The sequence below is a fragment of the Numida meleagris genome, chromosome 2, assembly GCF_002078875.1.
Source record: "Numida meleagris isolate 19003 breed g44 Domestic line chromosome 2, NumMel1.0, whole genome shotgun sequence".
NCBI lineage: Eukaryota > Metazoa > Chordata > Aves > Galliformes > Numididae > Numida > Numida meleagris.
The window spans coordinates 46,374,579-46,400,060 of record NC_034410.1 but is presented as its reverse complement, the minus strand read 5'-3'; the positions used below and the strand labels follow the sequence as shown (position 1 = coordinate 46,400,060).

Genomic DNA, 25,482 nt, shown 5'->3' with positions numbered 1-25,482 from the left:
GCCATAGATTGTGAAGCAAGTCTGTCTAAACCAAGATATGTCTGTGTTTATGTTTGCACATGTGCACATGCATTTGTGTGTAAATATGTTCACGTAGAAGGGTAGGGAGAGAAAATTAACAGCTATGTAAGTATAAATACATTAAGCTTTACTTCCAGGTCTGAGAAGATCTAGAAATAGGAACTGCCTTTCTGGAAAGAGATATGTCTCGGCTACAGAGGAAGTGTAAGTGAAGGCTTAAGACTGTTTTCCTATACGTAGTACAGAGAGTTACTGACTGAAGCACTAGTGATGCAGGAGGTGAGACAAGGGGCCTAGGTAATTGGGAGGAATTGTCTTGTCTTAATTTAAAATAGGAAGAGCTATTTCCTTGATGAAGATTTACCCTAACTGCCAGCTCAGTCTGTGAACTCTGTCAGGCAGCAGTTGTCTCTCAGCAATGTGCAAGGCACAGCCAGCAGTATGGGGTTCTCACAGTGAATGCCAGTCCCCAGGCACTCATGTAAAGATTTCAATTTTAGCTACTATAGTTAAAGTAAAATATGTTCAAGCTGAGTGTTCAGTGTGGTGTATAGCTTAAAGTGGCTCAACAAAAGCACCAGTCTGAACTTTCCATTTATCAGATCTCCTAGAACTGTCACCATAAAAATATGAAGGTAAGGGAGACATAGTCTTCAGGCTACACATCCCATACCGATCTGGGTAGCTCCAGCAGTTAGTGGTGACTGTAGTGTCATCCCTCCCTTCTTCTCCATCCTTCCAGTATTTAGCAAATTAAAAATGCTCTATCTCAAACAGAGGAATCTGACTCAGACAGATCTAGATGGGAAGAGTGAACTTTGTTCTGCTCAGTTTTCTCCCTTCCCTGACTTCTGAGCACCTGGTTTTGCAGTCTCAGTCATGTCACATTCCTCACTTCATGTCTTTACTTCTAGTTTCTCCTTTTCTGCTTGGTGTTCCTTTACACGTTATGGCTACTGTCTTTCTGTAGAACATCACTGTCTCTTTACAGACAACATACTTTATTTACCCTGAGAAAGCACTGAGCTGCCACCCACAATAGCTCACAAGACAGTTGTTGCTTCCTTCAGAGGGAGGTGAAATCTTGTGGCTTCCAGATGCATCAAGGCAAGCTTTTTGACTGTTCTGGGGTGCGGTTGTCTGTCCTATTACAGCAGCTGAATGGTCATTTACATCTCGTTTATCCAGAGATTTCTTGCTTATGTATGGGTAAGTAACCCTAGATCTGATTTCATCATTGTTCTGCATCTCTTGTGAGTTTTGAAAGTGCTATTCCATTATTTATTAAATGGTATTTTAAAAAAATTCCTCTGTTATTTCCAAGTCTGCCTGCACAAAAAAAGAATGTCTGCCATGAATGCTCAAATAGTGGATGCCTGCATCTTGTTTTAAGTAGACACAGTGCTTAAAGCACATTGCTTTTCCTTCCATGTGGTTGGAAAGAGTTATTTTCCTATAATATTCTTTTCTTAAACTAGACTTGGCGACCATGAAAACCACATTCCAGAAACCGAACTGGGAGCATCTCCCTTATGAGAAAAGGCTGAGGGAGCTGGGTGTCTTTAGCTTGGAGGAGACTGAGGGGTGACCTCATTAATATTTATAAATATGTAAAGGGTGAGTGTCAGGAGGATGGAGCCAGGCTCTTCTCAGTGACATCCAATGATAAAACAAAGGGCAGTGGGTGCAAGCTGGAACATAGGAGGTTCCACATAAATATGAGAAAAAACTTCTTCACAGTAAGGATAACAGAACACTGGAATGGGCTGCCCAGAGAGGTTGTGGGGTCTCCTTCTCTGGAGACATTCAAAACCTGGCTGGATGTGTTCCTGTGCGACCTAATCCAGGTGTTTCTGCTCTGGCAGGGAGATTGGACTAGATGATCTTTCGAGGTCCCTTCCAATCCCTGACATTCTGTGATTCTGTGATAAAAGTAAAGGTATTTTCATGCTTTTCTTGGATTAGCTTTTCACCTCAGATGGTAACCAGAACCGTGGCATATTGCTTGAGAATGGGTCCTGAGAGGGATGAACCCTCCCAGCAGCCAAAGACTTCTGTGGTTCTTCCAGACGACAAGACAAACAGAAGGTGACTGCATCACAGAAAGCTTTTCAGCTCCTCACGTTTCCAGTTTGCTTTAGAAATGTAAGTCACTCAATGTAGTAGCAAAGGAGCTGATGTTGTAAGTTCTATGCATTCCTCTTGCTCTGAGTGGTTTCACTGCTTCTAGTGTGCTTTCTTGTATCTGAGTTGCTTCCTTCTCCTAACTGACCAAAGACTATGTTTCACTGATAGTTGTGCTGGAAAGTCCAAACATCAGAATATAGTTTGTCATTGCCTCAGAACTGATTCTATCCGCCCGTAGGCAAGCCTATTCCCAAGCATGGCAACCACAATAAGAAGCAAAGTATGCTTTCGATTTCATTTTCTGCACAGCATTGCACCACAAAAGCAACGAACACTGTTCTTCAGGCATTGCAGCAAAAGACATATCACACTTACCACAGGAAAGATACACCCTTAGAAGTTTCATCACCAAGGTGGATAACTCGAGACTTCAGCACCAGCTCATGTCCACTGCCTTTTCTTCACTTCTGACTTGTCATGAACAATGAAAATAACATGAAATTTGTAAAGCAGATCCATGCCTCTTATGGCTAGTAAAGGTCACCTAAAATTAACTGTGTCCTATTCTTGCAGAAATTGTTCACATTTTCCTCTAAGACAATTCATTGGCTTTTCTGAAGAAGTTTAATAATCTATTCAGTGTCCAAACTATTTGCCCCTGATCCAGTTATCTCTGTATCAATCATCTTTGATATCTTTGATTTGTAAGAAACAAACATTGGAGAAAATAGTATAAATTAATGCAAACATCAAGCATCAACCGTATTTACTGAACATGTGTGGTGAGGCCTACGAACATACAGAAATGTCATGTTATTTGCTGAGGACATCTCTTGGGAGTTCAGTCTTCTTACAGCCTTCTCCAATCTAGATTGAACTGTGTCACTCACTCACTAGTAAAACATTCCTGGAATGACAGAAATCACAATGGGCAATTTCTGTTTACCAGCTGAGCCTCTCGAAGGCTTATCCACTGTCCTTCTCTTCACTGCTCAAGATGATAGTCAGAGGCAAAGAGTAGACACCCAGTGATCTTTCTCAGCAGCTTACACAAGAGATATGCTTACAACTCTCGTTTTCATCAGATGCAACTATAGTCCCCATACAAATGTTGGACTGCACAAAATAGGAAACAGAACTTGACTGAAAACTGGCTGGCCCAAGCCAGGAGAACATCAATGTTGCTAGTATTTTCTTCACAATACATTGGACAGCTTGTCACGATACATCAGACCTTCCTTGTTCCGTTTTGCTCTATCTTTATGCTTTAATCCATTCTCACTTCTCTATCTTGTAATACTGTAAGAATCTATTTGCACCAAGTAGAACTAGTCAGCAAATAGAGAGAATAGGAGCACTAAGCCATGAAAGTTACATACTGTATTAACTACACATTTGCTTTAACTTTTTTTTCTCTCTTCTTGGTTCTGTAGTTAGTGAGAAACAGTCCTATTGCTTCTCTGGAAGTGACAGTATGAACCAGGCTGTTTTTCCTCGTAAAGATCAAGCAAGCAGTTGAAGTCTTTCAGATTTCTGGTGTGATTTATTGATGGGCATGGTCAAGCCACCAGGACAAATTACTTGCAAAATAAAGCAGATAAGCAACAGCTGTTCACTCACTTCTATATTTTTCGCTGCCTACCTGAGCAATGTTTTATGTTGTCAGAAGCATGGAGGTAACTGCGCCTGCAGGGAGCCAGTCTCTGGGAGATGCCACATAAGGATTGCCAGCCTTGTGATGCAAACAGTGAGCACCTCTGTAAGGTTCCATGCTTGACACTCATCTTGTGTACACCTTCACCAAGGGCCACTAGCATCACTGACTTCTCATGTCCCATGTCCCACGGGGTCCAATCCACAGGACATTGTGTTTATCATGATGTTCATGTTGCTAAGATTCCTGATATTGTTATAAGGTTTCTCTCAACCATCTTTGGAAGATTGTACCAATTACTTATGGAGCGAATCTGTTTGGAAATAGTATCCGGGCTCACAGAAATTGAGGAATCTGGGACTAGTCAAGAAGGACTGACTGAGGGCAACAAACATTCCTCTGCTGATATTTAGGTCAATACTATTTAACATCTGCATTAATGACATGGCTAATGGGATGGAGTGCACCTCAGTCAGTTTAAGGCTGATGCCAAATTAGACAGGTGGCTGGTATACTCAAGGGGGCAAGGCTAATCTAGACAGGCTGGAAAAATAAAGCTGAAGGAACATCATGAAGGACAGCAATGGAAAATGCAAATCCCTGCACTTGGGACTGAATACACCCATGAAATAGTAAGGGCTGAGCACTGCCAGTCTAGAGAGCAAGGTTTGCAGAAAAGAATCAAGAGGTACCCAGTAGACAAGAAGTTGAACATGAGCCAGGGCAGCCAAAAAAAAAAGCCAACCATATTTTGGGCTACATTACCAAGAGCACAGGTTAGTTTTATCACTGTCTTCATCTACCCCATAAGAGGCAATAGACAAAGATGGAGACAGATATTTCCCAGGATAACATAGCAATAGGACAAGAGGCAATGGATATGAGTTGCAGCATGAGAAATTTCACTTACATGTTAGAAAAAAGTATTTTCACTGTGAGAGTGGTCAAATGTTGGAACAAATGCCATAGATGATATGCTCAACTATTCAAACTACTGGACTGGCACTGAACAACCTGGCATAAAGTTGCCTACTTTGAGTGATGAGTTAAAACAAACGATCTCCAGAAAGTCCATATCCTGTTTCCATATCCACTTTACCTTAGTATTCTGAACATGGATCAGTCCTTATGAGCTGTGGATACAACTACATACCCATGGACAGTGCAAACTTTACTCCTCAAAGAATCAAAGTCTCAGGGCTTTTCAATGCCCTTTTATATATCAGTGTTTAGGATGAGCAGCTCTTAAAAAACTTACAGCTGTTTTTGGCCTGAAGCAACAGTGAGGTTATTGTATTTCACAAGTTAATGTGAGAAGTTTAGTTCTGGAAGCCCTCCTGATTGTTACTGAAAGGCAAAACGCAGCCTACACACTAAAGCAATAAGGCACAGCATTAGGAGATATGTAATCTAAACCTGATTCAGTAGCACACTTGCTGTGTGACTTTGAAGAAATCATTTGATCTATTTATGCCTTACCTTCTCAACATCTAATATAGGACTAGTAGGATATTACTCAGTTTAGACAAATTCAACATTGTTTTGAATTTTTGCATTTAGATGTAGTGGAAAATATTGCTGTACTTTTTATTTTATGAGAAGCCTCACTAAATTTTAATATTGAATTTATTTTAAGTTTTAAACTGCAGATCACTGAAATCTTACAATAATATTTTATAAGCTCAACCAGTAATTGGAGCAATAGTTTCCTTGTTAAAAACTAAGAAGAAGAGTTAGACATTGCTAAGAATAGTGCTATATTTTCCTGCTCTATTACTTTTTATCTCAGAGAATCTTGACAAAGGGATAGTAGAGAACATTTAATGAGCTTTTGAATTTAAAAGTCCCCAAGCATATCCCCTTAATTGGAAGAAAGAGAAATCCTTACTCTGAATACTTTCATTATTCATACTGAAACTCCTGGGAATGTATCTTCAAGGTTTGAAGAGAAGTGTTCTGCTGTTTCCTATGTAGTCCAGTTTTGCAGATACACTGCTGCAACACTGGTACAAGATTCATAAATTAAAGAGGGTGAAGGAATCCTTCTAGAGCCTTTGCATGTACCTCTGCTGCTTTGCCAGATTTTTGGTTACAGGTACATGCACTGAATACAATTAAGAATACCACCAATAGTGTATAGTGAAGAGAGTAATTATAATAGCAATTCCCTGCCAAAACCTCCTTTTCCTCACATTACTTTTATCTTCTTTTATAAACAAGTCAATATTTTTCATTAATAAAAAGACTGTAATGTACATACATTACATTAGAACTTCTCTCTTTGGAAGACTCTGTCATTCAAGAATGAGACAGAAACATTTCAAGAGTGCCAGAAAGCACTGAACCCTGCAGGCTGCCCTGCTTCATGTTTACTACATATGTTTTATTGCTGCATCATGAAGAAAGTGCCTGTGAGGGCTCTCAGATCAATATGTTCACCATTGACACGATATCAATCCTACATATGGGGCTGTAAGTGTCGTCAGAGTGGGCACACTCAGACCACAGAATGCACAAAATCTTAGTGCTGATTCACATTCAAGTGTTATCTGAGCAACCATGGAAATGTGGAGAGGCTGAGTGACCTTCATACCACAGGAGAGATGTCTGTATCCATAAATCCACACACCTGCTTACAAGCTCATTCCTGTACATGCACTTTTTCACTTTCAGTCCTACTAGTACTTTTTCTTTCCTGCCACTGTAATGGCTTACAAGCGGATACATTTTGCATTAAATGGCAACATTTAATAGGCATAGAACAGAACAAGAATAATTAAAAAAAAAAAAAAACAGATATGCGAACACAATTGGTCCGAGCACACTTGCGGTTTATGGGCAGTGGATGATATTTCAGGAAGCAGAAAGAGCTCTGTTGCAATTGCAGTTCCTCAACAACACTTCTCTGTGAAGTCAGGGAGATGTGCAGAGCGGGGGAAGTCTCCTGCTGTGCCCCTGGAGAGTCTGCAGGTAAGTGCCGGAAAGGTACTCAGCAGAGGTGTTAAGAGTTAGACATGAAGGAAGATAAATTTCTTCCCTCACCTTGGAGAAGAGGAGGGAAATGTTAAAATCAGCTGAGAAGGCTGCAGATCTGGATGGACCATAAAGGTTCTTGGTGGGAGGTAAGCTTAACGCTTTATACTTCAAGCTGGGAGAAAATTTATAAGATCAAAGAAGTGCTTCGGGTTTTTACTTCTCTTTATGCAATTTTTGGAAACAAAGCACAAGACAGTTACATGTGTATTATGTGCATCAGGGTTGTAGGAAAGGCACCTGGGATCCTTTTAAAACATCTCCACTTCCAAAATACTTCCCCCAAATTAATCTCAACTCTCCCTGACAGTCAGAGGGCTGTAAGCTCTGCCATCTCTATGTTGCTTTTGGACACCTTCTCTGATGCTGTCAGGTACTTGTTCAGCCCTGCAAGAATGGCTTAGCATCCACTTCTTGAGGGCCTTTGGGTAGCTGATTTAGCCACTGGTTATCTGCTCTGATACTGAATTTTACATCACTCTCCTCCTCTTGTTCAGTGTGTGCAAGAGACCATCAGGAAGTGAACAAAGGAATTGTGGATGACAGTTTTTTTTCATGTCATTGATGTTGAAGAGCTTTCTCATTAGCCAGGAAGAGCAGCTAAGTGCCTTCCTCTGTGAACAGAGAAAAGAATGAATGGAGAGGTACATATAAATCACATAGAACAGAGCTGTGGCTGAAAAGAAGAGAAAAATAAACAGAAGGTACCACAGCACAGCGACCTGTGTCACCAAATGTTGGCTGATGAATGCATATATTATTCAGGTAGCTCTGCAGTTTGTTTGGACTCCGGAACTTTGCTGGTTGATCATGTACCAGGGTGATGATTTTTACCTCTGTAGGAACAGTAGCAGCTTTTTTTTTTTTCACCCTTATTGTAAACTCACAGTTGGGAAGGCAGGAATTAGCAGGATAGTTCTCTCACCTTTCACTTTGAACTGTAACATCTTTGTGCCAACATTATCAATTGAAGCACACAAATAACTTCCAGCAGGGAAAACTACGCTGTAAACTTTAATGGCACCGTATACCCCTCAGTACCATGCTGCTGTCCAGGAGTTTCTCACTACATGTCAGCTTAAATCTCCTTGCTGTTCTTAGCACCCACAGAAAGGCATCACCCCTTTGAATACGCTGTCTATATTTGGCCCAAAAAACCTGTGTCTGCTGCTCTGCAAGATGTGAATCAAGCACAGACTCATCTTGCTAAGAAAACTGCTGCAAGAACACAACGTTGTTGAAAAGTGGTGCTGTGCATAGTTGTCTATTCTGCCTTACCTTGTTGCATGATTCTATGCTATATGATTGCAATTCATTCTGGTATGTGAAGCTACTGGTGATCTAAGTATGTTGTCAGAAGCAACTAGAGTCTGAGAAAATTTCCCCTGCCATTTTATATGTCAAAAATCTAGCAATACCAGTAACTGGATAAAATAGTTGAAATTCTGTTCCATTATGTTTTTGAGGTTATAAGAAAGCATTAGCAGTGTTAGTGACACTATTTGAAGGAAGTTTTGAGGCCAAGAGCTATCAAATAGTGAAAAGATTGATGTAAAAATGATTTCTTTAGGAGAAAAATATCTATCAACCTACAAAGAGCACTGCGTGTCTTTACTTGTCTTTCTGCAATGCCTTCTATGATGAAACAATTAGCTAAATAGGTGAGTTCTGTGGGCAAAATCTCCCTTGAGTTTAGCAATGTGTTTGACATGATCATCCTCAGCATCCTACTGGCAGTCTATCAAGACACAAACTAGACAGACTGACTATGAAATGGGTGGAAAACTGGCTAAACTGCTAGTTGAAATGGTGGTGAGTAATGGCTTTGTTGTTAACAGGCAGCCAGAACAAATGGTGTTCCTCAGGAGTCAATACTGGGCCTAAAGCTATCAATCATTTTATAAAAACTCAGAATGACAGCTTTGAATGCATCCTCAGCAAGTTTGCAGACGACACCAAACTGGAAAATGGAAAATGCTGAAAGGAAGGGCCACCAAACAGAGAGATTGTGATAGGCTGGAAGATCAGGCCGACAAGAACTGCATTATGTTTTACAAAGGCAAATGTGAAACTCTGTGCTCTGGACCAAGTAGTCCCATGCAGCAGTTTTGGGAAGAAAGGGAGTTGACTGTCTAGGGTGCAACCTGAGGTGTCCTGGTGGAGGGCAACCTGCACATGTGCCAGCTGTGTGCCCTTACAGCTAGCTTTGAAGGGAAACCTTGTTGTAGATCACATCAGCATGAGTATAGACAGCAGGACAAGGGTGTGATTATTCCACTCCAATTAGAACCTGTTTGGCTACACCTAGGATATTGTGTCCTGGTTTCATCTCCTTCTCAAGCGGACTCTGAGAAATATGAAGTGGTGGAATCTCTCTTGCTGGAAATAGAAAACACTTGGTTTGATGGGACTCTGGAGAACCCATTCTAAGGCTCTACTTTCAGCGGGGGGTTTGACCATACAGTCTTTAGAAATCCTTGCCAACCTGGGTGTTTTTAGGATTCAACAGGCACAAAAGCCACAAACTCGAATGTGTATATGCACAGTGTTATGTAGAGGTACCTAAACTAGCTCTACAGAACCTAACTGAAGCATCAAAAATACTATAGCCCCTACGTCTAGGAAACTGGAATAAATTAGATGAGAGGGAGCATCACAACAATATAGTCTTACCACCAACTACCTATCTGAAGATCTTTCTGCATAGCATTGCATTATGAATTGCGTGCATACCTCAGACTCACATGGTGCAATACATAACTTCTATTGCCAGTGCTATATCAAATGATTGCATGAGTTCTGTTCTTTTGCCACTAAAACAACATGCTTTGGCTGTTTCTTAATCAGAAAAAGGTTCAGGGAAAAATATGTAGGTTGCTCCAAAAGCAATGCCTTGTATTTATTTCCATGGAAAGTGCAACAGATTTAAAGAGCACAATAACACTATTTAACAGTACACATTCTCAGCTACAAAACAATATTTTTTAAATGTAGTCACCACTAGTAGCTATGCATTTTTGCCAGAGATGAACAAAAGCCTTCATGCTGCACTCATAAAAATCTGCACCAGCAGAGGTGACCCACTGTTGCCGTTGCTGAAACGCACCACCCACCACCTGACTGTGCTCACATCCGCTGTTTGGTCCCCATAAACATTCAGCAAGCATCAACGAAGGTCAATGCGTGCCATTTTTTCTGCACTGAGAAGTTCAGTAGCACACCTTTGCTTCATACACACTTCCACGTCAGATATCATTGGTCAGATTGCCCCTCTGCTGCCATCTGTCACACAACAACAACATGTAACAGAATATTGATGTGAAGAGTCAGCCTCCTCTGCCATATCACCAACATCTGCCTTGGATGTCATGGGCCAACATAAAAAAATAGGATGCATTACTTTTGGAGCAGCCTTCATAGTTCAAAAAAATAATAACAAAATATAATGCTGGAACCTCTCACCAGATTAACTGATTTCTTCCTAACCTAGAAGAGGTCTCTGATACACAGCTGAAATGAAGTTAATGTGAGAATAATCTCAGGAGTGAGAAGGGATTGATAACCAGATGAGCTGAGATGTCCAGTAGCTTATCTAGTGAAAAGTGAATCTGAAAATGGAGATAGCTCATGATACAGAATTCATTGTTATTGTCAGCTCACTGAACAGAATGAAATCTTCCTTTCTTAAGTGAAAGAAAGTGGAAAAAGATTTTACCCAAGGTAAGGGAGGCATAAGAGAAAATCTGCAATGGATACTCAGTAGGCATTGTTGTATCTGCACTTTGCATCATGTTAATGATACTTCACAGTGAATAATAAGACCTCTCACCATGAAAGCTGTAGAAGTATTGAATCACTTCCGGTAATGATCCTGATTTCATGGTGGAAAGAGAAAAGAATTGGGAAACAACAGGTATCTCTCCACAGTGAGTTGATGCTTCTCATTTCCAATTTAATAGAACAGTTAAGCACATTAACTGTGTGCTTTACTTTCCTTATTTTCTTGAATCCTTAACATCGCTGAAATCAGCAGGGGAACTATTTCTGGGATGTCTTCAAACTGGTACTTAATTTACTAACTTGAGAACAAGGTGCAATGGAGTTACAGAAGCACGTTGCTATATCCAGTCCAACAAATACTGTTGAGGATCAGAGTTCATGTAGGCATGGGCTATCTCCTACAATGCGCATACTGTACCAAATTCTTATTTGGGCCTTCTCTCCACCACGCTCCACTGACTCCAGATGGATTAAACTTCTTTCTTTCTTCTCAGAAGGGCATATATACATATTTGATTTACATGGCAGTGCACATGTGATTTCATTCTATGCAGTTTAATGTCAACCTTATGGCAGGAGTAATGCATCTCCTTGTCAATCAGCTCCTCCCTCCATTATTTTTTTTTAATCTTGGTGAGAACAAGCTCTGATAAATGAATAGTTGTGCTGGATTCTCGATGAAAGGAGTATCTACTGAAAAAGCTACTGGTATGTGAGAGATGGGAACTGGTAAAATTCTGCAGAACAAGTTAATATTAAAGCTGGTGATAGACTACTGGAAATGTGCAGCTGTTAAAAATAAATCAGACACCTTCTGAAAATGCCCCTTTAGACTAGAATCACCACAGATAGCTTTTGTCTGTATTCTGATGGCTCTTGCCTTCCTCAGTAACCAACACTGTAGCCAAAGCAGAGTGCCAACAGAAAATATAAGGTATGGAGAAAATGAGGCAAATTATTAGAATTAGAACAGGTTTTTTTCTAGGTTTGAGATGCTTACCCACACTATCAAAGAAGTAGTACAACCGATTTTTATATGGATTTTTTTTTTCTTTTTTTCTTTTTTCGTTGCTGTTGTTGCTGTAGTCCTCTAGTGAGAGAACTGGGTTAGGGAAAGGCCTGAATAGAAATTTGAGGCAGTTTTACTGATACGCTGTTCTTCAGCATGGAGTGGCATGCAGTTTCAGTGCTTGCAAAGAAGGGAAAGCTAGTGAGAGAGACTGAGGGTGAAGCAGTCTTTCTCTGCACCACTTTAAGCTAATTTCTTTTGAGTAATGATGCCTGGGGTTAGTATCTTGCAAAATGTTTTGTTTTGTTTCTAGAAAAGGGAACTAGAAGGGAAAACCCAGATGTGTTTCCACTTCTCACAGGAGCTTGAATTTATCTCTCTGCTGTGCAAAGATGTGTGAAATGAGGAATTGCAAGTCACATTTTCTTCCTTATACTTTTAGCAAAATGTTCTTTCAGATGTGTCACAGGCAGTATTTCTCTCTCGTAGGATGCTTTACACCACCTGGGTGACAGCCATAAACCACAACTGCTTCAGAACCCAGATAGAGACATTTTAAGAAACCTATTGCCTACAAAATGTTTCCAGCTGATATTGATACTGAATATTTTTCTTTTCATAGATAATTATTATCTTTCTATTCAGGTGCTTGAAATAATAAGGTACATTAGGAATATGAGTCAAAAATGTAATTGTCTTAGTAGCAACTAAAAGTTAATTTAACTGCATATTAAATTTCAGCTATTCATATTAACAGCTGATCTTTTGCTTACTGATAAATTGCAATTAACCTGTCACAATTAGAGCTTAATTACTGATTCAGCCAGTTCTTACAGAGTAGGACCTGGTTCATAGCTGGCACTGGACATTCTCTGAGCAGATCTCAGCTTTGAGTAAGGAGGACAGGATGTAGCAGAAGATGCACTCCCCTCGTGTCATCTTTGTACCAGACACTGCCCTTGCTTGAGGACGCTGCTCTGACTCATCCTAAGAAAAGGTGTATGGAATAGGATCGGGCTTGGGATTTGTCATCCCACAGATAAGTCTACTAAAACCAGTTCTTTCAGTCAAACATACATTGAAATGCAAAATTTTCCCCAGTTTATCAGAGGATAGATTAAAATCGTATCCATTGTCAAGAAACTAAACCTTGTTTAGTTATCTGGATAGCTCCATGGTATCTCTACTGCAGGATTTTGGAAGGTGGTTTCAGAGGAAGCTGTCTTCATGCCATAATTGCTACTGGCTGATTTATATTCAGACATAACTCAAAGGGGAAAGTGAAGAGGCAGGACCTTAATCTGCTGTCCCACTGCACTCTACCAGAGGTGCCACCAGTGAAACTGGAACTACATTGTATTAAAATTATATAGTAGAGAGAAGAATCGCTTATTACAGGACTAAATAAGCCACTATGGGACAAAGCCTCCGGTTATACAAAGGCTGCTCTGAAAGTAATGCCTGCTATTATATTATGTTGGACCACGACATCAGGGGCAGATGTTGGTGGTATGGCAGTAGGAGCTGAACCTTCCCACTAATATTTCATTACATTTTGTTGCCATATGACAGACGGCAGCAGAGGGGCAGTCTGACAAAATGGTGTCTGGCATAGAAGTATGTGTGAAGCAAAAGGTATGTAATTGAATTCCTCCATGCAGAAGAAATGGCACCCATTGACATTCATTGGCACTCACTGAACATTTACGGAGACCAAACAGTGCATGTGAGCTCAGTGAGGTGGTGGGTGGTGTGTTTCAGCAGTGGTGATGGCCACAGTGAGTCAGCTCCGCTGGTGCAGATTTTTACGAGTGTGGCAAGCAGGCTCTTGTTCATCTCCGGCAAAAATGCATAGCTAGTGGTGGTGACTATGTTGAAAAATAATGTTTTGGAGAATTTACTCTATCAAATAGTGTTACTGTGCTCTTTGTATTTGTTGCAATTTCCATGGAAATAAATAGGAGGCATTACTTTTGGAGCAACCTACCTGTTTATTAGTATAAATTCAGGTGAAGTGCTGGCTCTGAATATATACAGAGACTAGAAGAAGGCTAGATGTCAAGTATTAAAATATTTTTTGGCAGTTCAAGCCCTGATGCTTTCATGAATGCAAGGGAGCAGGATTTAGCTCTTCCAGTGTAAAATTAAACAGTATAATGAAGGTATACTCTGCTATTTCTAGTAGAGTTTTCTGGCTAGCAGAAGTCTCCTCGACTGTCTAGCAAAGTTTATTTACACAGGAAACAGTCCTTAGCACTTTGGGTAATGTTTTGAAACCCACTCTATCTCTGGTCAAGGGATCCCTCTGGGGGCCTGATTCTCTGCATGGCATCAGCTCAGTGTCTTCAAAAATGTCAGTCCAGTTTTACCATCAAGTAACTAAGTCAGGTTCCCTGCAAGGAATTTCAGGTGTTCAGGTGAATCTTACATTCTGCTTTCTGCCACCTACATAAGTGAAGGAAAGTAGTTTTTCAAAAGACCAAAACACCACACCTGCATACTTCCCACCATCATGTATTGTCTGCTTCTGAATTAGCACTCCTGATCTTGAGTTCTGACATAATAACTGCAGAAAATCAAAACACCTGGGTTGCCATGGTTATTCTGTGTACATCTCCAAGTTCAGAACAGCTGAAAAAATCATTGACAGCTTGTATTATGCCTGAGCAGAAAGAAAACAGCTCTCATTTCTCAAGGATCTTTCACACGATCCAGAGCAAAGGAGCTTTGATGTTACTTGGAGCTCAGGACAAGTAGTACTTGAAATCTAGGCCAGACTCTCAACTATTTTAAATCACCCTTGGCCCACAGAACTGTTCCTATAATGCAAATTTAAACTAGCTGAAGGCTTCATACAGGCGACATAATGGGACTACACAAAACTCCTGTTGTACTTCTTTAATATTTTGGGATATTGCTCAGACCCACAGAAATTACTTAAATCTTACAAAATATATACATTTCTAGCACATGTGTTTAAATTCAGTGGATATATGATGTTCTACAATAATCACATTCTCTCACCAACTTGAAATATTAATGGTGAAAATCTGAGTGTATTAGTCTGAAATCTATTATTTGAACTGCAGCGAGAGAAACATACTCCAGAAATTTAACAGTCTGATGCTAAAATCTTGGGCAAAATTGCATCAATTTAGCAAGGAAAATGAATCGCAATTATGTGTATTACATTTTTTATACCTACCCAGAACTGACACTAACTACAGCTTACAGACAAACAAAGATAATGATGTCTATCCCAGAGCAAACTCTGGTATTTCGATATTTATTTTCACTTTGAGCAGTAAAAGAATTGAAAATTTGTTGCAGAGTGCAAACAATGCATAAAGAACTTAACACAGGAAGTACCATTTGTGATAATAACTCAGGAAAGCAGTACTGTTATGTATCAACATTATATAACTTAAACATTATGTAATTAAGCATCAACAATAATAAATGTATTAACATATTGCATGTATTAACTTATTCTATGAATCAATAATATTATAGAACATGAAAAAAAAATCAGATGCTACCTGCAGATCTTAATGTTATCATTGCTTTCTTACCACTGTTATTGTCATGTATTTATTCTAGAACAAGAACTAAAGGAGCCAAGACAACAGCACTTGATCTAAGGATATCCTAGGATTATTTCTGGCTTTGCCATGATGTTTTCAGCTTTTCAGCTGTGGCATGAAAAGAATGATATGTGTACCTTTTAACAGGGCTTTGAGATCAAATGAAGAAAGGTTTAGGTAAGAGCTGCTTATTACTATTATTACCACTTTATTACTACTATCTGTACCTCTTTTGCTGTTAGCCACTATTAAAATTGTGAGATGTGAGAACGAAAGTGTCTAACAAGAGCAGTTTGTTGTGAAGAACCAGAGAACAGCATGTCCCTGGTGTTTTTTAACCAATGTGAAGCAATAGGATGTAGTCAGTTAAAGCGTTCTTATGTAAGGCTATATCTAAATGTTGGATGTTAATACCCTTGCTTTCAAAAGTACTGTACTGTCAACGGTTTACGGGCGTTAGGCCCGATTCCGTGACAAAGTGGACGGGGGACCCACGGGCCCACGTCCCGGGAAAAGGGGAAAGGGGAAAAGGGTAGGGAGATGGCCCTGAGAGCAAAGAACAGCGGCAACAATCTGAGGAGAAACAAACTAATTTACTAAATAAGATATCGGAATGCAAAACAAGACACTATAATACAATATAATTACAATTTAAGCTGATAAATCCAATACAGAGAGAGAGAATGTCCCAAAATCAAGGTAGGCCTTACTCTACTACCGACGATAAGACGGCTGGAGAGCGAGGTGCTGCCAAGACGAGAGACGGCGGAAAAAGGGACGAGGTCTCATGATCTGCAAGTTTTTATACTGCAAGCTTCTATCTTTTCCCTCCAGCTGGAAAATGGTAACAAAGGAGCAAAGTACCGTGGGGACTGTAGTAGTCCTTCTCTTCTGAGAACTAGGTATGTCCACTACATGATGTTATGATGTGGAATACCAATAACCGAAAATCACAAAACCATGACATGTACCCAAATATAACTGTGTGTTCTGACAGAAATGAGTAAAGCTTGCAGGAGGGCAAAGCTGACCTTGCTCAGACTCATAACTGAGTCTCTGTCCTGCAGTAAGTCACCTCTTATTATACGCCCCACACGACAATCTCTGTTCCTGTTAAGTCCTCAATACTGACATGGCTAATGTTTATTTACTAAAATCTTTTAGTCAAATTTTTCTAGCACTGCACACATGTAGCAATGGCACTGAGTCCCAAGAGATCCAAATGACAAGCAGCAATCTTGGCAGAAAGCAGGGATGAGGTGTGGTGCAAAGTGCATCCCCTGCACTTGGACATCTATCCTTTGAGCATATCCAAACTCACTCTTTTGTCAGTTACAGTCATCTCTGTGGGGCTTACATATGTGTGTAGACTTGTTTATTTTAGGCCATAGAAAAACATCACTGCTCAGAAATAGGAGGCTCTGAAGACTCCCAGAGGCTAATTAAGTGCTATGAATTAAGGGATCTTGTGTTAAATTCCCTAAACGCCAGTTCTGACAAGACATCACATCAGTGGTAGGGAATAGTAACATGCAAGTCACAGGACCATGTCTTCTCCCCGTGAACTCATCACTGGGAACGCAACCACTATTTATCCTGAGGTTGTGTGCTTATGGATAGCCTTGCCCTCACATAGCTGAGCCTCATGGTTGCTGCTTTGTCATAGGTTCTAAAGAATAAGTAAAGCAATGGCACTTTAAAATAGCAGGTGTGTTACTTTTTGTTCTTACAGCTTACTTGAAATGAAGAGCCAAGTAAACAACACTTGACAAGTGCAGATAAACTCTAAAGTATAAGCACACATAGAATGAACAAAAGACTTGGTTGGCAATGCTTTTAAAATGAATTTGCAACTTTAAAAATAACAGTACCCAATCTGCTAGTATTATTTTGAACTTCTTTTAAAGCTCTTCTGCACAACTGTTTTCATCATTTGTGTTTGTAATTTCGCAGCACAGGAAGACATTGCTTCAACCTTTTTTTGTAATGATGACATGTAGCTCTTAAATTTTTTTGGTTTTCATGTGCCCATGTGTGTTACCATGCAACCTCTGTAAAGAACAGAAGGGTAAATTTGTTCTCTTCGGTAACTTGAACAATAATAATTAGGAAGATTCCATAGTTTCCATTTTCATGTATAAACAATGAAAATCACAAACAAAGAGGACTCAACATGCTTTTGCATCTTATTCATGCTTCAGTAGACTGAATTTAAACTAAAAAAGGCCAGGATAATGATGACACAGCCTACAAGACATGAGTAAAAGAGTTACAGACTGAGAATGAGTTCGAGGAATCACTAAAAGCTATGTGAAAAAAAAAATCAATCTCTAAATGCAGAGTGAATGTACATTTCATATTTTTAATGTGAAACGTTTTCCTTTAAGAATACATCTACACTTCAAAATTCAGGTGTGTGTGGTTATTTTGAAATTAAGAGAATACTGCAATTTTTCTAGTGACATAGCCTACACTACCATAACACAGCATGGAATTTGAGCAAATCAAAAAGCAATTATAATGCTCTCAACAGAAAGCAGCTCTGAGACTAAATGAGGATGTTTGTGAAACAAATGCACATTTTAAGCAGGCTTTTGTGAAACAATATTTGTGTTTTGCACTGGTACCAACCCAGTTTAATTTAATGCAGAGATGTCAGTTTTGACAAATGTTTCTTTTTCCATTTTGTTAAGTATGTCAAAAATAGAAACCTTTCTTCCGAATTGAACTTTTCCCCCCTGCAAATTTAAAGGAAACTTCTTAGTTGGCTGCATGCAGGCTGCAAAAGCTTCTTCTGCATAATCCAACTGTCAGAACACATGAAAATCTGTGTGAAGCCTGCCAGTCCCTCAGCAGATGTATACAGGGGGCTAACTTTTGCTGACACTGGTTATACAGACAGCAGAGCTCACTGTTTGGCAGAGACTGTAGGACTGTCATCTTTTCTGACAAATGTGATTTACTTATTTATTTGTGGATAAGCTGATATAATGTTGATATAACATCATGGTAACTGCTGAACCTGCCTGGGAAAACAGTTAGCGGTGAAGAGGGCAAGTCAGTGACAGACTGATCTGGATTGCTAAGTTGGGGGCAAACTAACAACATGCATTCTACTCCTGTGAAATGCAAAGTTGTTCATCTAAGAATTAAAGAAAAGGAGCACGGTGTTGATGACATAGAGGCAGTTCATTGAGGACCCACAAGTATGATTGGAATAAAGAGAGGATAAGTATCTTTTATCTCTACTTATATATTGGGAAAACAAAATTGGACAAAAGTTTTAAAATCTAAAGGTAAAAATATAAGCATTTACTATGCCTGGAAGTTAAACATGCTTATTCTGTCTAGAAATATGATTCATCTTTTTTTTTTTTTTTTTAACAGTAGGAAGGACGATTAACTATAGGAGAAAAGAGAAATAAGTTCCTGTAGGTTGGAATGAATATGCTTTTACTGGGACAATTTTGATAGAGACTGAATTGTTTTTATAAATAACATGCTCTAGCCTGACCAGAGAAGTCCAGGGAAGCTCTGCGGACTGTGCTGCGCAGAAAGTAACAGAAAATGAATGTAATGGTGTTATCCACACTGGTAACTGATGATTCTTGAAAGCATACAAACCTTTTTGCTGATCATATTTCTGAAAGTACCCAGCATCTGGCCTCCTGGCAATCTATCTTTTTTGTCAGAACAGAGCGTAACTTTTCCAGCAACGTCCCTGAGCCTTTGGTACCAGCAGATATCTCTTTAACTGCTATGGCACTCAAATGAAGGAGATGCCATCATTGCCTCATGACTGGTCAAAGAGTCATAGAATTGTGAGAGTTGGAAGGGACATTTAAAGGTCATCTATTCCAACTCCTCTGCAATGAACAGGGACACCTACAGCCACATCAGGTTTCACAGAGCCCTCTCCAGCCTGACCTTGAACACCTCCAGGGATGGGGCATCAACAGCTTCTCTGAGCAACCTGCTCCAGTGCTTTACCACCTCTGAGTAAACAATTTCCACCTAATATCTAATTGAAATCTCCTCTCTTTTAGTTTAAAACCATTCCCCCTTGTCCTATCACTATCAGATCCTGTTAAAGTCAGTCTCCTTGCTGTTTATAAGCTCCCTTAAAGTACTGGAAGGCTGCAATGAGGTCTTTCAGAGCCTTCTCTTCTCTGAAGCTAACCAAGCCCAAGCTCTTCTTCGTAAGAGAGGTGCTCCAGCCCTCTGATCACCTTCATGGCCCTCCTCTGGACCTACTCCAACAGCTACTTGTAAGAAATTGCTCTCTTGTAAGATGTGCATCATCTCTCATTGCATGTACCCCCTGTAAAATACTGGCCAAAGGAATTTCTAGTTGTAATTCATGTCAGGGTGTTGTAGCAGTGTGACTATCAGTACAACAGGAAGCCTCATCTTACCTGAGAGCAGCATTTCCTCTGTGAAACACCCTGAATCATGCAGTACTCTGTATTCATTGTGCAATGACATTTCAGTTGGATGCTTGTAGCAGTGAGGAGCTCATAAGCTTATTAAATATATCCTATTTGCTTGTAACTTTTTTTTTTTTTTTGGAAGATTAAAGAAAATGAGATTTCCAGCAGAATCTTACAATAAAGGGAGTTAGCAATGACTGCACAATTGTGCAGAAGCCTGCATTTTAGTATCTAGGTGGACATTAATAGGTCACTAGCTATGCACCTAGTAGGACTGTGTGAGGATAATATCAGTTATCTGACTTCTGCTCATCTTTTCCTTCCTTCTTTCAGATCAAGTTTCATTGCTGGACTCTGAACAGTGACCACGAGAGGTCCTTCCTCTCACAGCACAGCATTGCTACTGGGGTTCCTAACATCTGTTTACACTTGCAGCATGTTGCCTTTAGGGCTATGACACTTTTTAAACTTTAAATATGCATTTTAAATTAAAACAGTGTGATAATGCCACTTTTTAGAGACATCTTTTCAAATTAAAGTTTAACAGCTTCAGAAACTGATGAGTTGCTATTGCTAATGTCTTCTGGCTTGCATGGCATTGAGGCTGAGATGCAACATCTCAGAAATGAGAACAGAACAGGAAGGAACTTCTACGGTTTCTGATGCAAAAGCTATAGTGTGATGTGCCAATAAGCAGCACCTTTGAGAAGAAAGTTTTTTTTTGCATCTGATTTTACTTTCTAACATAAAAGGTCAGTATGTACTAACAAACACTACATGTGATTTCAAGGTATGGGAGTTCTATTTATGCTGAATGCAATAAAATATCTGAAGTCTTAGTTTCATTGTTGTAACTAGAGAATAACTGATTTTTCAGTGTGTGAAGATATCTTGATTACCGTAGTGGTGATTTTCTAGAAACATTGCTAAGAAAAAATAAAAATATCTGAGATGCATTAGAGATACATTCACCTCAGAGTAAGTAAAATCAGTTAATAAAACTAATATAGATATTTATATAGATATAAAACGATATAGATTTTCCACAAGAGAAGGAATTTCTAAACAACTTTTTCGCTCCCGACCTATTTATGAAAACAAGCTGAAATACCAATCAGACAAAGAGATACAGGTACTACTTTGTGAAGTTAACTTCTTTGCAGTATCAAAAGAAAAGATTCCAAAAAATCATCCAGGAAGAAAACCTTCTGTTGCAAGATTCACTGGTGAAATCGAAGATGTACCGGAGCCAGCTTTAAATTAGATTTTTCAAGTTGCATTAGCAGTACATCTGGGATAGCACAGAGCCCAGCATAATTGTTTTTAAGCTTTCTTTCTGTGACTCTAGTGTGGACATCCTCTTGATACTTCCATAGATTCTTGCTTCAGGAGGACGCCCTCAACACTTCTTCTCCCAAATACTTTTGTAATACTTAAAAATGCTACCGGAAATTATATTTAGATTTCTCAAAATTGTATTTAATCTCGCTTTGAAATGACATTATATTAAGAATGTACAGCATACTTATTAAACTTTCCATTAATCTCCATCAGATCGAGCCAGGAAAGCTTATTTGCTTTAACCCAGGATGGCTTTTCCTAACATGTTTTGAGATCCTATTTTGTAACACCCTGACACCATATATTAGATGTGAAATGGCCCTGAGCACAGCATAGCCCACGCTGCTCAGGCTGGCAGGATCTGAGCAGGATCTCCATGGAGCCTGCATATCCATAGTACTTAATTTCTTATTCAGATGCAGAAGGAGTTGACTGTAATGTGTTCGAAACTCAGCAAACAGTAACAAACAAAATATATAGCTTCGACTGAACAATTTACAGTTATTATCTGGCTTTGGGAAGGGCAGATTTGTGTTGCAGATAAACAAATGGATGAGTGAATAACAGAATTCAAACAGTGTATCTGGTGATCACTGAAGAAACATGCAGATGCTCAGAAAAGAGGTGAACTAGTAACACAGAGAGTTCAAACCCTCCACAATCACCATTTCCCTAAGGATCTCTTTCTTCCACTTACTACTAGATCATGCTTGTTTTTAAGAGAATGGTTTGCAGTGTTGTAATCTACTGCAGGTTCTACTCCCAGTGTTTTCAACCTTCTTTTCCAGGCTGGAGGATTTTTGAATAACCATCACAGCTTGTTCCAAGCTTGAGATTCCACAATTATCTCTCGAGTAAGAACCAGCTGGAAAGCTCTACTGGCTTTTGAGGTGGGTGCTCTCTTACTCTCATCTTACCTTAGTCTTTACATATTCTTTCATTTTTAGAATATGTACAAGGAAGATTTCACGAATATGACTGAAGAGAACATAGCCAGCAATGGCTCCTTCTCTGCCTTTGCCCACACCAACACCACGAGAGCTATCCTGATTACTGTCTACTCAATTGCCTTTGCTGGAGGTGGGATAGGGTCCACTGCAATGTCATTTGTGCTGGTCAAGATGAACAGTCTGTCTGTGACAACTACAGCCATCATTAACCTAGTCGTGGTACATGGTCTCCTTCTCCTCACAGTGCCCTTCCGTCTGCACTACTATGTCAATAAGGAGTGGATCTTCCACATGCCATTCTGTAAAATGGTGAGTGCTATGGTGCACATCCACATGTATCTGACATTCCTATTCTATGTGATCACACTGGTGATCCGGTGGTTGATCTTCTTTCAATGGAAGGATAAGGTAGAGTTCTATAGGAAGCTGCATGCCATCGCTGCTAGCGTTGCCGTGTGGGTCGTTGTCATCATCTTCGTGTTGCCGCTCTTCGGTATTCAGTATGGACGCTCAGGGATCTATGACGATAAAGCATGCTTTAAGTTCCACAAGGAGCTGAAACAGGACAGCGTGAAAGTCCTGAACTACCTAACAATTGCAGCTGTCGCCTTAATTACTTCTGTTCTCCTTGGCCTGCAGATCTTTATTCTGGTAAAAGTATCGAGAAAACTCTCCACCTCTCTCTGGTCACACCAAGAGTTCTGGGCCCAGGTGAAAAACTTGATATTCATCTGTGTCATCATAATTTGCTTCCTTCCTTATCACCTCTTTAGAGTCTACTACATAAAGCATGTGAGTGAGAATGAACAGTTAGAAAGCTACAATGAAGTTTTTTTGAGTCTGACAGCCCTCAGCTGCCTGGATCTGCTGTCCTTTGTGCTGAGTGGAAGCCGTCTCTTCAAACAAAAGGTTGGTATGCTTCGAAGCAGGCTGTCCTGCTGCTAGCTCCAACTACCTGCAGTGTGGTGACCTGGATCTGGCAGAGCACAGTGCTGGAGAGACATGGCAAATCCACTCCTCAGCACATCAGAGTGGATGCTGGAGACATCGTAAACCTGCTCTCCAAAATAATGGCGTAAACCATCATTCGCATCTCAGATGACTGACTGGGAGGCTACCTCTGGGATTTCCTCACAGCCCTACTTTGTGAGGAGTGGATACACCTTGAAGAGTAGGAGGAAAGGGCATGGGCTCATCAGTTTTGCTTTTTTTACATCAAAATTTGTGAAATCTAAGGCACCACAATGGAACTCGAGAGAATTTGCAAAGTGTGTTGAAACACAGACAAAAAAAAAGTAATTTTGTATGGAATTTGGGACAGATTTTTGAGATGTAAAGATCTATAACATTTCCTGTGTACATATCTTATTTATTCCCTGCAAACTCTCATAAAATCTTGGTGAAGCTATTGTTCCACTTGAATGGGTCTGTTACTTCACTGTAAAGACAAGAGTAACTTCCCAAATGAACCGAGCAACTCAGACAACTCTTAAAAAACAAACTATCAATACATATTTGTTTCTTTAAAAGATTTTCTCAAAATTGCTTCTTGGAGATGTTACCATTACAACAGAAAAGAGTTTTGTTCTCTTTCCCATACTGTGAAAACATCTCCAGAAGCAAAAGTTACACATCATCACTGAATATTGTATGTTCAGACCAAAAGCCTGAACCATTTTTACTTACAGAATTGTTCAATCTTTAAAAAGTAGCTAATGCTGAGAATCATTTTATTTAGGTCATTCAGGCAACAGATGTCCTGTCTTAAAACGTCAAATATTTTATGTTTGCAAGGTAAATGTAAAGCACTTTTTTTCTCCTGTATTGACTTTGTGCAATTCTGAAGTTTGTATATAATTATTCTTGGTATCTTTATCATGAAATCAATTCTATAAATGTTGTACCTTGGACACAGAGATAAAAGAAATTAAAATGATACTGCTCAGATTGGAGGGATAGAGAAACCCAGTCAAGATAAAAAGCTTATTATATCTCAGTGAGACAGCGCGAGTTGCTATTTCTGAAGACAGAATTAAGCTGTTTTTGAAAAGAGGAAAAAAATCAGCAAAATAATTCTATGGGAGACATTCAGGCTTTCATAGCTCTGCTGTTTCACACCCAACCCAAAAAAGACTATAAAATTCTGACTGCTGTAACACAAGACAGCAGTGACTAATTTATCTTTCCTCTTCTTGACATCTTTAAAAGGTCACATTCTTAATTTAGTCAGTAGAATAATATCTTGATATTTTGACAAATTATAGGTTATTGGCTAATTAATTTCCAGTGGAAGTCTCCTCTCATGATGCTGTTGAAATCTACCTTATCCTGTTTCTGAATCTTTCCATTTCTTTCTACTTCATCATCTCTTTCTCACCGTACAGCAATCAGATAATAACTGTTGGATCTTCCTGTACCTGCGCAGTCTTACTGCTACACTGATTGCTTTTGATCCCATCAAAGAGTGATGTCCAAGATGGTTACGTTGCAGGATCCCATCTATTCCAAATTCTTTCTTTCCCTGTCTTCCTTCCTGCTTCAATCTCCACTGTATTTCTCAGTAGATCTGACTATGAGAGATTATTTTCAGGTCAGTCTGAGCAATGCTACATGACAACAATACTTGGAAATCACTGAAGTTCACAAGGCAGATGTGGGGATGCTCGCATGGCCCACTCTTGGCAAACTGCCTGTATCACAACAACTGATAAGAGAAAAGTGTGAAAGTTTGCAATGTGTGTGAATCTGAGACAAAACTGTCTGAGTTGTTTGCCTCAGGAGGATCATGTTAAAGAGGAAGAGGACCACCAGCCATATTAAACAGTAACTGCAAAACTACAGAGACATTTAAAACATGGAAAAAGTCAGCTTGAATGTGTAGTTCGCTGACTGCCAATTAATTGTGTCATTAAGAAAGCAATAAACTACTCTGATCCATATTTGGTTCAAAAATACATGAACCAAACAGTTTTACCCTGTGGCGGGAGAGAAGAGAGAAACGACAGGTTGGGCTCAAAGGGGTTATAGGCTGGCAGCCAGTCACTACGGGGGTTCTGCAGGGCTCCATTCTAGGGCCAGTTCTCTTCAATGTTTTCATAAGTGATTCAGATGCACAACTTGACGGTATACTCAGTGAAGTCTGCAGGTGACACTGAACTGGGAGGAGCTGCTGATACCCATGAGGGCAGAGAGGCCTTGCAGAGAGATCTTGACAAACTGGAGGGCTGGGCAGTCAGCAACGGCATGAAGTTTAACAAGAGCACCAGATTCTGCACCTGGGATACAGCAACCCTCTTCCAGTGCTGGAGTTCAAGAAGCATTTGGACAACGCTCTCAGACCCAGGGCTCAAATTTTGGGTGGTCCTATGTGGAGCCAGGAGTTGGACTGGTGATACTCATGGGTCCCTTCCAACTAGGAACAGTCTATGATCCTATGGCACATTTCTGTTTCCTCTTGTAGCAACATCTTTGGTGGACAAAAATGTATTATGTGCATTCTGCAAGCACTGCATAACTTTGTAACGCTATATTATAAATCTTTTTATATAATAAA

The 25,482-nt window shown here is 39.8% G+C and overlaps 1 protein-coding gene across 7 annotated transcripts; it reads left to right on the top strand.

Annotated features, from left to right (window-relative positions):
- GPR141 (G protein-coupled receptor 141) lies at positions 899-25,482 on the top strand. 7 transcript variants are annotated; one of them, XM_021388176.1, is made up of 5 exons: positions 899-1,230; positions 1,987-2,166; positions 15,225-15,385; positions 19,972-21,833; positions 21,927-25,481. In XM_021388176.1, the coding sequence occupies exon 5, from the start codon at positions 21,930-21,932 to the stop codon at positions 22,872-22,874; it is 945 nt and encodes a 314-aa protein (XP_021243851.1). In that variant the 5' UTR covers positions 899-1,230; positions 1,987-2,166; positions 15,225-15,385; positions 19,972-21,833; positions 21,927-21,929; the 3' UTR covers positions 22,875-25,481. The 7 variants fall into 7 exon arrangements, with proteins under 7 accessions (XP_021243851.1, XP_021243853.1, XP_021243847.1 ...); XM_021388172.1 differs by lacking the exons at positions 899-1,230; positions 1,987-2,166 and adding an exon at positions 6,666-6,772; XM_021388173.1 differs by lacking the exons at positions 899-1,230; positions 1,987-2,166 and adding an exon at positions 6,667-6,924 and having other exon boundaries at positions 21,768-21,833.

What these genes read in the sequence shown, in the direction of transcription:
- GPR141 (XM_021388178.1), top strand. Translation starts at nt 21,930, where the DNA reads ATGTACAAGGAAGATTTCACGAATATGACTGAAGAGAACATAGCCAGC.